This window comes from Nanorana parkeri, unplaced genomic scaffold, assembly GCF_000935625.1.
Source record: "Nanorana parkeri isolate BGI_ZX_2015 unplaced genomic scaffold, ASM93562v1 scaffold705, whole genome shotgun sequence".
Taxonomy (NCBI): Eukaryota; Metazoa; Chordata; class Amphibia; order Anura; family Dicroglossidae; genus Nanorana; species Nanorana parkeri.
Window position 1 is genome coordinate 671,422 of NW_017306973.1, and position 13,853 is coordinate 685,274.

General features: G+C 46.5%; 1 protein-coding gene across 2 annotated transcripts in view; it reads right to left on the reverse strand.

The window, feature by feature from the left end:
- EPB41 (erythrocyte membrane protein band 4.1) overlaps window positions 1–11,411 on the reverse strand; it is a 120,219-nt gene extending 108,808 nt beyond the window's left edge. The window contains exon 1 of one of the 2 annotated variants that reach the window (XM_018563848.1): window positions 11,211–11,411. In XM_018563848.1, the coding sequence (XP_018419350.1) occupies window positions 11,211–11,389 (179 nt within the window). In that variant the 5' untranslated portion in view covers window positions 11,390–11,411. The remainder of the gene's footprint in view (window positions 1–11,210) is intronic. The other variant, XM_018563851.1, reaches the window with a different exon arrangement.
- Between the last annotated feature and the right edge of the window lie 2,442 nt (window positions 11,412–13,853).

Below are 13,853 nucleotides of genomic sequence, written 5' to 3' on the forward strand. Positions count from 1 at the left end.
CGCCCCCCCCGTTTTTCAAACTATGATCCGGCCCCCAGCAATGTCTGAGGGACAGTGAACTGGCCCCATGTTTAAAAAGTTTGAGGACCCCTGATCTAGATTCAGAAAAAGGTTGGAGGATTTAATACTACTTTACATTTTGGCCAAAAGGTAAGATGTAATAGTGCTAAACTTTAAAAAAAAAAAAATTCTAGCCAAAACCTCTAGGTAGCATTTGGTTGCTCTGAGCAACATTTTCTTTTTTTCTTCACACTGTTTCTAAAAGTAAAACCCAGAGGGCTTAAAAATGTCATGTTTCCACAGTAAACTGAAACTCTGCTGAGCAGAATAAGAATATGTTAGCATGCCCTAACAACTTAAAACCACCATTCTATGGGCAGAAGACAAAGCGAGCATGCAAGGTATGATTTTCAATACAAGCACACATTGAAGTGTGTGTGTGTATATACAGTGGGGGGAATTTATCAAAACTGGAGCAGAGAGAATCTGGAGCAGTTGCCTTTGGCAACCAATCAGCATCTCTCTTCAGTTTGCTCAGGTAAGATTTGAAAATGAGACAGAGAAGCTGATTGGTTGCAGTGCAAACTCATCACCATCTCAGACGTAGACCTCTTCAACAGATTTTTCAAGGATGTCAATAAAATTCAGAGTAATTAAGGTGTGAGTAACCCCTCGTTCACACCTGAACGTTTTGTAGCGCATTCTACGCTCGAAGAACGCTCTACAAAACGCTCAAAAATATACATTGCATTGGAGTCAATGGACTCGTTCCCACCTTGCCGTATTTCCGCCCGTCCCGAACGCGCTACAAAACGGCCCACGCCTGAAAAGGTACATGTACTACTTTGGGCCGTTTTGTAGGGCGTTTTCCATTGGGATACAGCCAAGTAGGCCTTGGAATCGCGCGACGGTCGCGCAACTTTTTTACCACGGATCGCGGTAAAAAAAAAACGCGTGACGGTCGCGCATTTTACAATACGCCTAGGTGTGAACCCAGGGTTAGGCCCTGTTCACATCAGTGCGACTTTTCCTTTGTATGACATCACGCTACACTACACAACAATGGAAATAACATTCCTAAAAGAGAACTAAAGCCAAACCCTTTTTTTGGCGTTAGTTCGCTTTTGGGTCAGAGGAGGACATTTCCTAATGTGACCTCAGTTCCCCAATAGTAGCATGTATTAGCAATCAATCTGGCATAATCACACACAGGTGCAACTGATCGCTACAAGATGCTACTTGTGTAGCTTACTCTACAGCAGTGGTTCTCAACTCGTGGGTCGCGAGACCCTCTGCAGTGGGTCGCGGCGTCATGTCTGCATAGGCCGGCCCATCTGCATTAGAGAGAACTAGAGGGGGAATTTGTGGTTCAGCCTGTGGAACCTCATAATGTCAAACTGTCCCCTCTCTCCCGGCCTCCCCCCCGGCTCTCCGATAAAGTGGTATGGCCCGGGGAGAGAGGGGACTATTTCCTCACTTTCGGGCCGGCGCATTGATATCAGGGGCCGCGGCGCCCGACAATTAAGTTATAGTTCCGGTCTGCACTGGAGAGTACAGCAGATATCAATCCGCCGCTGTATCTACTGTACTCTCCAGTCCAGATAGTTCAGTCGGCTGGAATCAGAGAAAGGTAGGCAGACAGAGAGATGTGCACTGTGGCAGGACAGGGGACACTGATGGATATTATGCATTCCAAGCCCACATAATATCCATCATGTATATCCATCACTGTCCCCTGTCATAATGTATGTTAATAAAATACACAATTAATGTTATTACACAGACTGGGCTCAGAATACATAATGTCCATCAGTGTCCCCTGTCATATTGTCCTCTGTCAGTGCAGAAGCTGGGGAGGGTATGGGGGGGGGGCATTAGCAGGGGGCTCCGCTGCAATTTTTTTACCTGCAGCAGAGCCTATGCTAATGCACCCCTCCCCCAGCTTCTGCACTGACAGGGAACTTTATGACAGGGGACACCGATGGTCATTATGTATTCCAAGCCCACATAATATCCAATAGTGTCCCCTGTCGTAATGTCTCCTGTCAATGCAGAAGCTTCGGGGGGCATTAGCAGGGGCTTAGTAGAGAACCTGCCGTGGTGCCCCTGCTAATGCCCCCCCTTCCCCATACAGACACCCTCACCACCCCCTCCAGGTTCTGCACTGACAGGGGACATTAGGACAGGGTACATTGATGGACATTATGTATTCCAAGCCCACATAATGTCCATCAGTATCAGTGGCGTAACCAGAGTTATGGGCGCCCGGGGCAGACATTCCCCCCCCACCCCCCATTATATAAACATCCATTGGAACTGTACCCTGCAACCGCCACAGGTTTTTATTTTAATTTTTTTAAATATTTAATTTTTATTCTTTATAAACTTTTTAGTTTTTTTTAATTCATTTACTTTCAGCAAAATATATATTGCTGAATACTGCACACGTTGTTTTGTGTAATAAATTAAAATGTTTCAGAAATGAAATCATTTTTGGGTCACGCCTTAATGACCAAGGAAACATGTGGGTCCCGAGGTTACACAGGTTGAGAACCACTGCTCTACAGGGAGCCATTTGTTTCAGGATCAACTGCTACTCCTAATGCCCAATCTCTAGCAATGTTAGAAGCATGACTGAGCTGCTAAAAAATCTCCTGTGTAGCCACAGCCCAAATTTTGTGATTGCCAACTATTGATTAAAGGTGCCCATACACCTTACGACCATCGCAAGACTTTTGTCTTGCGATGGTCGCATGCTTATTGAAAGCCCGTACGATCTGCCCACCAAATTTTCGTACGATCGCGGGATTTCGCCCGATTTTCGTACGAGAATCGAGCAGTGTGTGGGCACCTTTAGTCTCTCAGTAGCAAGATACTAAAATGACCCAATGTAGTTAAAGTTGAACTTCAGGCACTTCAAAACTTGTAAAGGTGCCCATACACTGCTCGATTCTCTTACGAGAATCGGGCGAAATCCCGCGATCGTACGAGAATCGAGCAGTGTGAACTAAGACGTGCGACCGTTTCTACTGTACGGTCGCACGTCTTTTGTCGAGCCAACATGTTCGAAAACCCGCCGAGAATCGTACGATTCTCGGCGGGTTTCTAGCCTGCTCGCCCGATAGCTGCGGAACGGGCCGGTGTGCGCACACTGCCCGTTCTGCATTGCCGTCATCGGAAGCCCGCCCCTCAGCGGGGCGGGCTTTCGATGATCGCAAGTACAATCTGCCCGACCAAGGTGGGCAGATCGTACGGGCTTTCAAGAAGCATACGACCATCGCAAGACAAAAGTCTTGCGATGGTCGTAAGGTGTATGGGCACCTTAAAGCCTCTTCCAACCCTTTAAAATAGATTACATTTTTTTCACAATTACAGGTCTCTTTAATGGACATTATCTGCTTTTTTGCCCTGTATACCATTATCACATGGGCTTTAGTTCAGGTTCCTACAGCGGGGAGGTGTCAGTAAGTTAATTTTCTCACATTTTCTGACAAAGTGAATGGACCGTTTAGAGAGTGATGAGTCTGCTGGCGGCAGGGTACAAAGGAAAGACCAATGTGTCCTAAAACACACACAATCCTGGACCACACACTCCCCTGCAGAGGGAAGGGAGGCAGAAGCTTCTGCTGCATTGAGTGCTGAACCTCCAGACTGTGGGTCTAAGGTCAGGGTGCATTGTCTATAGAAAGGACATGAACAGTGTTCTACATGCAATTTTTCAGTGAGTATGTGACTGCAGACTGAGGATTCTTTGGATGGGATATTAGAGAATGTGTGTGCTGGAGGAAGAAATGTTTGTGTTGGTATTGTGTAAAGCCCTTCCATGTGCACCTTTCTTTAAAATATAGTTAAAATTGATGAGTGCAGTTGCCATTTGCTTTACTTGTTGGAGTTGGTGTTGGGAGACACTGGGGGCTTCAGCTGCCATTGTGATGTGCTGGACCTCTGGTCTGTCCCTGTGACTTTAAGGAGGCTTTGGCTACCTCCTGGCAAACCTGTACCCAAATCAACCTTTGCTATATATGCTCCAAGATGGAGGTTCTCATAGATTAGCGTTAGGACCACCCTACAGAGAGGGTCCTTAGGCCTGGTTCACACCTGGGCGTTTTGTAGCGCGTTCCTGCGCTCTGCAAAACGTTCAAACACCGAAATCCCATTATTTCCTAGGGGCATGGTTCCCACCTGGGCGTATTACAGGTCGTATGAACGCGCTACAAAACGCCCTATGCCCAAAGAAGTACAGGAGCTTCTTTGGGGCGTATTTGCTGCGCGTATCCATTGGGATACAGCCAGGTAGCCCTCGGAAACGCGTGTTTGTTGCGCGTTTTTACCACGAATCGCGGTAAAAACTCGCGGCACTCGCGCATATTCGATACGCCTTGGTGTGAACCCAGCCTTAAAGGAGGTAGTGTGGCTTCCACATCTTTTTCAAAAGTTGAGTAAATAAAACCTCTTTTTTTAACGCAAGTTGTGAGACAGTGTAAGCTTTTTTTTGCAGGCTAGCTGGTAAGTGTGCTGGGAAATTTTTGTGTTTGTGATGGAGGAGGGATAACAGGGGAAAGAGAAATGTGTGCGTGACTGAGGAGGGATAACAGGGGAAAGAGCAATGTACGCGTGCCTTAGGAGGGATAACAGGGGAAAGAGCGATGTCTTTGTGATGGAGGAGGGATAACAGGGGAAAGAGAAATGTGTGCGTGCCTGAGGAGGGATACAGGGGAAAGAGCAATGTGCGCGTGCCTTAGGAGGGATAACAGGGGAAAGAGCAATGTGTGTGTCTGGGGAGGGATACAGGGGAAAAAGCAATGTGTGTGTGCCTGTGGAGGGATAACAGGGGAAAGAGCAATGTGTGTGTGCCTGAGGAGGGATGCAGGGGAAAGAGCAATGTGTGTGTGCCTGAGGAGGGATACAGGGGAAAGAGCAATGTGTGTGTGTGAGGAGGGATACAGGGGAAAGAGCGATGTGTGTGTGCCTGAGGAGGGATGCAGGGGAAAGAGCAATGTGTGTGCCTGAGGAGGGATACAGGGGAAAGAGCGATGTGTGTGTGCCTGAGGAGGGATACAGGGGAAAGAGCAATGTGTGTGTCTGGGGAGGGATACGGGGGAAAAAGCAATGTGTGTGTGCCTGAGGAGGGATAACAGGGGAAAGAGCAATGTGTGTGTCTGGGGAGGGATACGGGGGAAAAAGCAATGTGTGTGTGCCCGAGGAGGGATAACAGGGGAAAGAGCAATGTGTGTGTCTGGGGAGGGATACGGGGGAAAAAGCAATGTGTGTGTGCCCGAGGAGGGATAACAGGGGAAAGAGCAATGTGTGTGTCTGGGGAGGGATACGGGGGAAAAAGCAATGTGTGTGTGCCCGAGGAGGGATAACAGGGGAAAGAGCAATGTGTGTGTCTGGGGAGGGATACGGGGGAAAAAGCAATGTGTGTGTGCCCGAGGAGGGATAACAGGGGAAAGAGCAATGTGTGTGTCTGGGGAGGGATACGGGGGAAAAAGCAATGTGTGTGTGCCCGAGGAGGGATAACAGGGGAAAGAGCAATGTGTGTGTCTGGGGAGGGATACGGGGGAAAAAGCAATGTGTGTGTGCCCGAGGAGGGATAACAGGGGAAAGAGCAATGTGTGTGTCTGGGGAGGGATACGGGGGAAAAAGCAATGTGTGTGTGCCCGAGGAGGGATAACAGGGGAAAGAGCAATGTGTGTGTCTGGGGAGGGATACGGGGGAAAAAGCAATGTGTGTGTGCCCGAGGAGGGATAACAGGGGAAAGAGCAATGTGTGTGTCTGGGGAGGGATACGGGGGAAAAAGCAATGTGTGTGTGCCCGAGGAGGGATAACAGGGGAAAGAGCAATGTGTGTGTCTGGGGAGGGATACGGGGGAAAAAGCAATGTGTGTGTGCCCGAGGAGGGATAACAGGGGAAAGAGCAATGTGTGTGTCTGGGGAGGGATACGGGGGAAAAAGCAATGTGTGTGTGCCCGAGGAGGGATAACAGGGGAAAGAGCAATGTGTGTGTCTGGGGAGGGATACGGGGGAAAAAGCAATGTGTGTGTGCCCGAGGAGGGATAACAGGGGAAAGAGCAATGTGTGTGTCTGGGGAGGGATACGGGGGAAAAAGCAATGTGTGTGTGCCCGAGGAGGGATAACAGGGGAAAGAGCAATGTGTGTGTCTGGGGAGGGATACGGGGGAAAAAGCAATGTGTGTGTGCCCGAGGAGGGATAACAGGGGAAAGAGCAATGTGTGTGTCTGGGGAGGGATACGGGGGAAAAAGCAATGTGTGTGTGCCCGAGGAGGGATAACAGGGGAAAGAGCAATGTGTGTGTCTGGGGAGGGATACGGGGGAAAAAGCAATGTGTGTGTGCCCGAGGAGGGATAACAGGGGAAAGAGCAATGTGTGTGTCTGGGGAGGGATACGGGGGAAAAAGCAATGTGTGTGTGCCCGAGGAGGGATAACAGGGGAAAGAGCAATGTGTGTGTCTGGGGAGGGATACGGGGGAAAAAGCAATGTGTGTGTGCCCGAGGAGGGATAACAGGGGAAAGAGCAATGTGTGTGTCTGGGGAGGGATACGGGGGAAAAAGCAATGTGTGTGTGCCCGAGGAGGGATAACAGGGGAAAGAGCAATGTGTGTGTCTGGGGAGGGATACGGGGGAAAAAGCAATGTGTGTGTGCCCGAGGAGGGATAACAGGGGAAAGAGCAATGTGTGTGTCTGGGGAGGGATACGGGGGAAAAAGCAATGTGTGTGTGCCCGAGGAGGGATAACAGGGGAAAGAGCAATGTGTGTGTCTGGGGAGGGATACGGGGGAAAAAGCAATGTGTGTGTGCCCGAGGAGGGATAACAGGGGAAAGAGCAATGTGTGTGTCTGGGGAGGGATACGGGGGAAAAAGCAATGTGTGTGTGCCCGAGGAGGGATAACAGGGGAAAGAGCAATGTGTGTGTCTGGGGAGGGATACGGGGGAAAAAGCAATGTGTGTGTGCCCGAGGAGGGATAACAGGGGAAAGAGCAATGTGTGTGTGCCTGAGGAGGGATAACAGGGGAAAGAGCAATGCATGTGTGCCAGAGGAGGGATACAGGGGAAAGAGCCATGTGTGTGTGCCTGATGTGGTATACAGGGGAAAAAGCAATGTGTGTGTCTGGGGAGGTATACAGGGGAAAAAGCAATGTGTGTGCCTGAGGAGGGATGCAGGGGAAAGAGCAATGTGTGTGTGCCTGAGGAGGGATAACAGGGGAAAGAGCAACGTGTGTGTGTGTGTGTGTGTGCCGGAGGAGGGAAACACGTGAAAGAGCAATGTGTGTGTGCTGGAGAAGGGATCACACTGGGAAACACACATTTGTGTGTGACCAGAGAGCGGCTGATTAACACAGTATCAAAGTGAAAGTCGAATTCATATGAAATATAGCTCGGAAAAAACAACCCTTTCAGTCATGTGCCTGTTCCTTGAACAGAAATTCAGAATGATGGCATTACCATAAATAGCAAATGTGTGGCTGGGACAAATAGGAATGGGCTTGTAAAGAGGCAGTAGTCACAGCAGCCGTGTGAGTCATGAATTTTTTCACAAGCAGAAAATGTATATATGTGGAATTTCTAAAAATAGTATCACTTTAGAAGTGGGCAAATAATTGTTTCTATTTTTAGGACAGGTGCAGGCGTCATTTTTGAAAAAGGCATTGTAGAGAACACAGAAATTTTGAAGATGGATCTGAGGAAAAGTTGAAAGATATTCATTCCCAAGAGGGAAAAATGGGAAACAGGTTGTGAAAGAAGAAACAAGATAGGCTGCAGAGGAATAGCTAGAAAAAAAGTAAGTCATGTAGTGGAGAGTGCTTAAGAATGACAGGATATTTAGGTACACTTAAAAAAAAAAAAAAATAGTGGTAGGGGTGGTCCTGAAACGTACAAATGTAACAGTGCAACCAGCATATCCCATCGCACTCCAGTTCTGGCTGATGGGACTAGGTTACATGACCCACAGCAGCTCTGCATTGTGAGCATTGAGGATTAGATTAGGTTAAGGGGCGAGGGACGGACGCTGGGGAGTTCTGAACAGGGATTACATCGTCAACATGAACAGGCACTTCAATTTATGTTCCATTTTGGCACAGAAAACAAATGACTAATAAAGGTTTGTGCACATTCATCCATTCGCCATTCCTCATTCCCATTTCCTGTAAATGCTCATAAATAAACATGAAAAAACTTTCAGACGCTTATCAGGACTGAATATATTTAACATGCGGCTGACCATTCCAGCAATCTCACAATAACATAATACTACCTAATATTCTTCATGCTTTTTTTTCTGACATAGAATAGAGTACACAACGTGTCACAACTATCAAACTGTAATACCAGCTCATTTCACAAGAGATGACATCACAAAAGCTTTATGAGAAATTGCAGCCGCTGAAAATGACTTCTGCAGAAACAGCTTTGTTTTTATTTGCAGCTTGACCACAGCCCGTCACTGCATGTAACCCCCCGAGGGAATTTTACCATTTACATTTTAAGAACCCTGAACACAATGGAAGAGACTACAAAGTTAGGCACCAGCTGCAATTTTGTAGGCATATTGGCCGCCTGGCCTTATTCAGTCCTGTTCCAGATAGCACTAGAAATATGACAGCTGGAGACTGGCTGCTTCCTAAATGGGTAATACATCTTATTCAGTCATACACTTTCATTTTATTACAAAGCCAATAAACTGCATGATACACAGGGGCTTTAGCCTATAAAGTAAAACTGCCCAGTACTAACCCCAAGTCATTTCTTTGAGAATGTGCATCTTTTTTTGGTTCCCAAAAGTACCTGTAAAAGGGCTATTGGGGTGCCATAATGCTATTACAAAGACATTCCAGGCAGCAAAAGCAGCCAGTGAGCAGTATATGATCATATATACGAGTGCAAATGTGCTAAAAATCAAAAAGGAGGCTGGACTTACCTAAATCGAAGTTCGCTGAGATTAACCACGGCACGTTTTCTACAGATCATCTCACAGGGTCAGTAGAAGTGTATTTCATGGAGCCTGTGATGTCATATTCAAACTTCGAGCAAATATTTATAAGAGGGCTCTTTTGCTACCCCAATTTCCTTTTTTTTAAAATAAAGAATCCTGGAAAGATGTCTAATCATTGACTGAGCTATACTGCCAAAAAACCTTCAGCATCCAGTGTCTGCATCTCCAACTGTAGTGTATGGCCCCATCCATTGGCCCTATATGACGCTACTATAACCTGTAGTGACTTAAGGGCCTGCTAAGCACAGAGAGGGACGAAGCACGCAACCCACCTCACTGAGCAGAGCAATTTTTACATTTCTCCTATGGGTCTACTGATTCGGCAATAACGTTCGATAAGTTACCCCAAAATGACTGTTTTCATGTACACATCTGTTTATATGTGAATTATTGAAAGTGCCTGCTACACACCATACAGCGTTCACCATGCAGCGCTGTGACCAGTGCTGATAAGATAGGTGCTTGCAGTGATTGCCATGGATGGCACCGTGCAGAACCTCAGAGATGTGAGGGTAGGTCACCAACACTCTAAAATGCTAAGAAAATATTGTTAATCGCAAAACGTTACACAAGTCAAAACAGCCAACATTTTGGGTACCCTCCTCAAGGCGACACTGCGACAGTCAGTCATTCTGTTGCCCTGAGGTCTCTGCATGGCCCCGAAATGCTGGCTATTGTTTGCTGGTCCCCCCCCCGTAAATGAACAAGCTGCTGATGGCTGCTATTCATTCAAAAACACACAGACCCGGTGCTCTGCAGCTCTCTCCTCCCTGCATACTGCGGTCTGTGTCCCCTCCAATCCCCGGTGCTCTCCCCCGCCTGTATCGGCAAAAGCAGCGGGAATTGAAGCACACAGACAGTTTAAGCCAGCGCCCAGCAGGAGGAGAGACCTGCTGTCAGGAGGCTGAACGGGGTCGTGCAGGGAGAGTTCGGGTGACAGGCAGGAGAGGGCACAGCAGACAGGATGGAGAGCGGAGGGTTGGTAAATATGTCCAATATTTACCGATCCTTCTCTGTGCAGAACAAACACTGAGTGATCAGTACTGATCACTCAGCGTTTGTAAATAACAGAGGACATAGTAGGTGATTACTATGTCCCCAGTTATAAACAGGGAGTGCTATACATCACTTCCTGTTCATTCAAGAATTAGGAACACAGTAATCACTTCTTATGTGCTCAGTTTATGAATGATCAGGAGCACTCAGTACACAGGCCTCCCATCCATTGATAACTGGGGAGAGTACTATGCCACTTAGTTTGTGAATGAACAGGAAGCCTGTTTATTTATTTCCCTGAAGCCCTTAAAAGTAAAAAAGCAATAAAACCCCAATACAAGCCCCCCCCCCCCCCATAAATATAATATATATGTACACCCATATTGTGGTGTACGTCATGCGAATGTGCTGCGTTGTTGGAACACATTGCAGTGCTTGATTTTTTTTATTTACTTTTTAAAACATTAATTTAACTGTGTGGCAATCACATGTCAAAGCGTTGTGACTCATTGCAGTACGTTGTGTTGCAGTTAAATGTATGCCAGTTTCATTTTATCACAACACACACGCCAACACAGCGCACAAACGGCACTAAGAAGCACCTATGTGACAGCATTTGGAGGTGACAGGTTTTCTTTGAGGAGACGACATCAGGGGCAGGCCCGGCGCTACCGCAAGGCAAAAATCAACCTTGCCTGTGTAGGCAGGAAACCTAGCACCGGCCCTGATCAGGGGTCTATTAGACTCTTGATGTCTCTTCTGCTCTCCAATACAGACAATCAAGCATGTGCCTCTATCGCCTGTGTAAGACACTTCAGCAGGGTTTTGACAGCTGTTGACAGCTGTGAGGCAGAAAGTGCTGAGAACACAGTGCTCCCTGCTTCATTCATAAATTGTATTCACAAAATGAGAAGCCAATACCAAGTAATTTGTTATTTTCCCCTGCACATGTTTATTGTTAATGCTGGATATATGTAAAAAGGAAAGAGAAGAGGTTTAGCATATCATGCGAAGACCACTCTTGTGTCATATTGAGTCACGTAAACATAAAATAAACAAGTCCTATGTTGTAGATGTGATCTATTATTCCTCATAAAGGCAGTAGCAGCGTGCAGACAATACCATGCACAATGAAGCAACTACATACACAGCACCAATGAGCAGCTCCGATCACAGCGCTCCCCTCTATATATAAACAGTGATACGTACGGAGACGCTGCCCCGGTTTCCCGCGCTTCTCTTCACACCCACGTGATCCACAAACAGCTGTACCGCGAGCCCCCGAATCAATAGCACCTCGTGCCTCGGTCAGTAAACATTTGAACTGGCTATCATTGGATGAGGTGAGCGCAGTCACTGAGAGGGGGCGTGTCCTCCGAACCATTGTTTGAAATAGGTGTGCGGTGAGAGGGAACCGATAGCGCCTGCAGTGGCCATATTTAATAAGGGCATATGATATATGAAGCACACATACACAAACCCTACAACACCATGGACTTGGAGAGACACCACCGTTAGCAGAAAAGACCATCACAATTACCGGGTAGATGTGTGCTGTTTTTTTCTTTGCCGTAGCCCAGTATATTATGTACGTAGGCTGTAACAGCAGTTGCATTGACATAGACACAGCACAGAAAACAGTCTCCCAATCCGCAGTAAAGTAATGGAGCCACTATGCGGCTTCTGTTTGTGCTCTGCTGCCACCTACTGGTATAGTTCACAAGGTGCATGCACTTTGCCCGGGAAAGCTTTCTCAGCTCACAGAAAGGTGAAGTACTCATTCACCTAAAGCCTGATTCGCACATCGTTTTCGTACGTAGAAACAGCCATTTTTTTGCTGCACATTCTGCCTTCATACACACGTAAAGCAGTGCAGTAAGTCATGTGTATTTGTGAGCAGATTGTGACACATTCATGTAAGTGGGCAAAACCAATAACAATGCACGTTTCCTATTGACTCTATGGGGACAAAATTAGATGTAATATGACAAAAAGAAGCTCACTTTTCCAGTGAGAGGCGCCTATTGCCACAAAACACTCAGGTGTCAACAGGAGTCGTAAGAATGAATGGGATTTTCTTCTTTGTTTTGAGAAGCATTTTGTCACGTGTATTCAGCTGCAACAATACGCTTTAGTGTGAACCAGGCCTAAGACCACATCAACTTTGTGTTTTGAAGCTCAAAAGCTAGTCCCCCCTCGCATTAGCATCATAGGAACAGGGTCGTCTTTAATGTGGGGCAAAGAGGGCACTTGCCCCGGGCCCAATCAAGGTTGTGGGGCCCAAAGCATCTGCCCCTTGAGCCCGCTGCGCTGCCCGCAGAAAATTGCCGCTCGGATTGCATAGTATAATACGTTATGGCAGCGGCCACATACGGCAATGCCATAACGTATTGTCCTGTGCGATCTGCACGATTGCATCCTAAAGCTCCTCCCCCGCCCGCATAGCGTGACATGTAAGTGTCACGCGGGTTTCACTGGAGGACGTGAGTGAGGCTGTGCGTATGGGTGCCTCACTCACGTCCAGGACATCCGGAAAGAAAGGCAACTGAGGCAGACTGCCACGAGGCGAGGACTGACTGAGGCAGGTGAGAGCTAGGAGAAAATAAAATATATTTTTTTTTCATACTGATAAGTGAATGATAACTGGGCAATAAACAGTGTTTAGAAAAAAAAAGAAGGAAAGCTGGGGCTTTGTAGGCATTTAAATGACAACTTCCAGATCAATGAATTTATAAAAATGTATTATTTATTTGTATTAAATTAATAAAATGATTGAATTGATTTTTGTAAAAAATGACAACATGATTGTATATCTCCCTGAAAAGCTCACTCCATTTCTGTTCTTCATATATATGTGAATAACATGATTGATAGAATTACAATGCATGTTAGTAGAAAGCCATGATTAGACATAATTAACATGATTAGATAATCAGACTTAACAGAGACGTGATTGTTGGTAATTTGACATGATACAGCGTTTTTGAAGGTTTAACAGAGGAGGAGCCTAGTTTTCTCTCAACGTTTCGCGCTTAGGGGCACTTCTTTAGGAGAGGGAGGTTGTCCTTCAAATGGGTCAGTGTGTGTGTGCATCTCTGCAGGGCCGTCCAGGCACAGCACCTGGATCACAGTCACCGAAGCAGATGATGAGAGAGAGGCCTGGACCACGAATCCCACCCGGAGCAGCATAAACTGAGAGGCATCGAGGGTAGCCAAAAGTCCTGGAACTGCTTATTTCCCCGACCAGAACCGAGGGGTGTCCGTCCTCCTCTCACTGTGGAGCCCCCAGCATGTTGCACAGTCGCCCTGGGCTGCACATTTGAATGACAACCTCCCTCTCCTGAAGAAGCGCCCCTAAGCGTGAAACGTTGAGAGAAAACTAGGCTCCTCCTCTGTTAAACCTTCAAAAACGCTGTATCATGTCAAATTACCAACAATCACGTCTCTGTTAAGTCTGATTATCTAATCATGTTAATTATGTCTAATCATGGCTTTCTACTAACATGCATTGTAATTCTATCAATCATGTTATTCACATATATATGAAGAACAGAAATGGAGTGAGCTTTTCAGGGAGATATACAATCATGTTGTCATTTTTTACAAAAATCAATTCAATCATTTTATTAATTTAATACAAATAAATAATATATTTTTAGAAATGTATTGGTCTGGAAGTTGTAATTTAGATGCCTACAAAACCCCAGCTTTCCTTATTTTTTTTCTAAATAATTGCCCTTTAGGGGTGTGGCATCCACTGCACAGATCCAGGTCACTTAACTTTGAATTCATTCTATTACTTGTGTTTTTGGGGTCCTGATTTTAGTTCTCACCTTGGGCACTCTGTT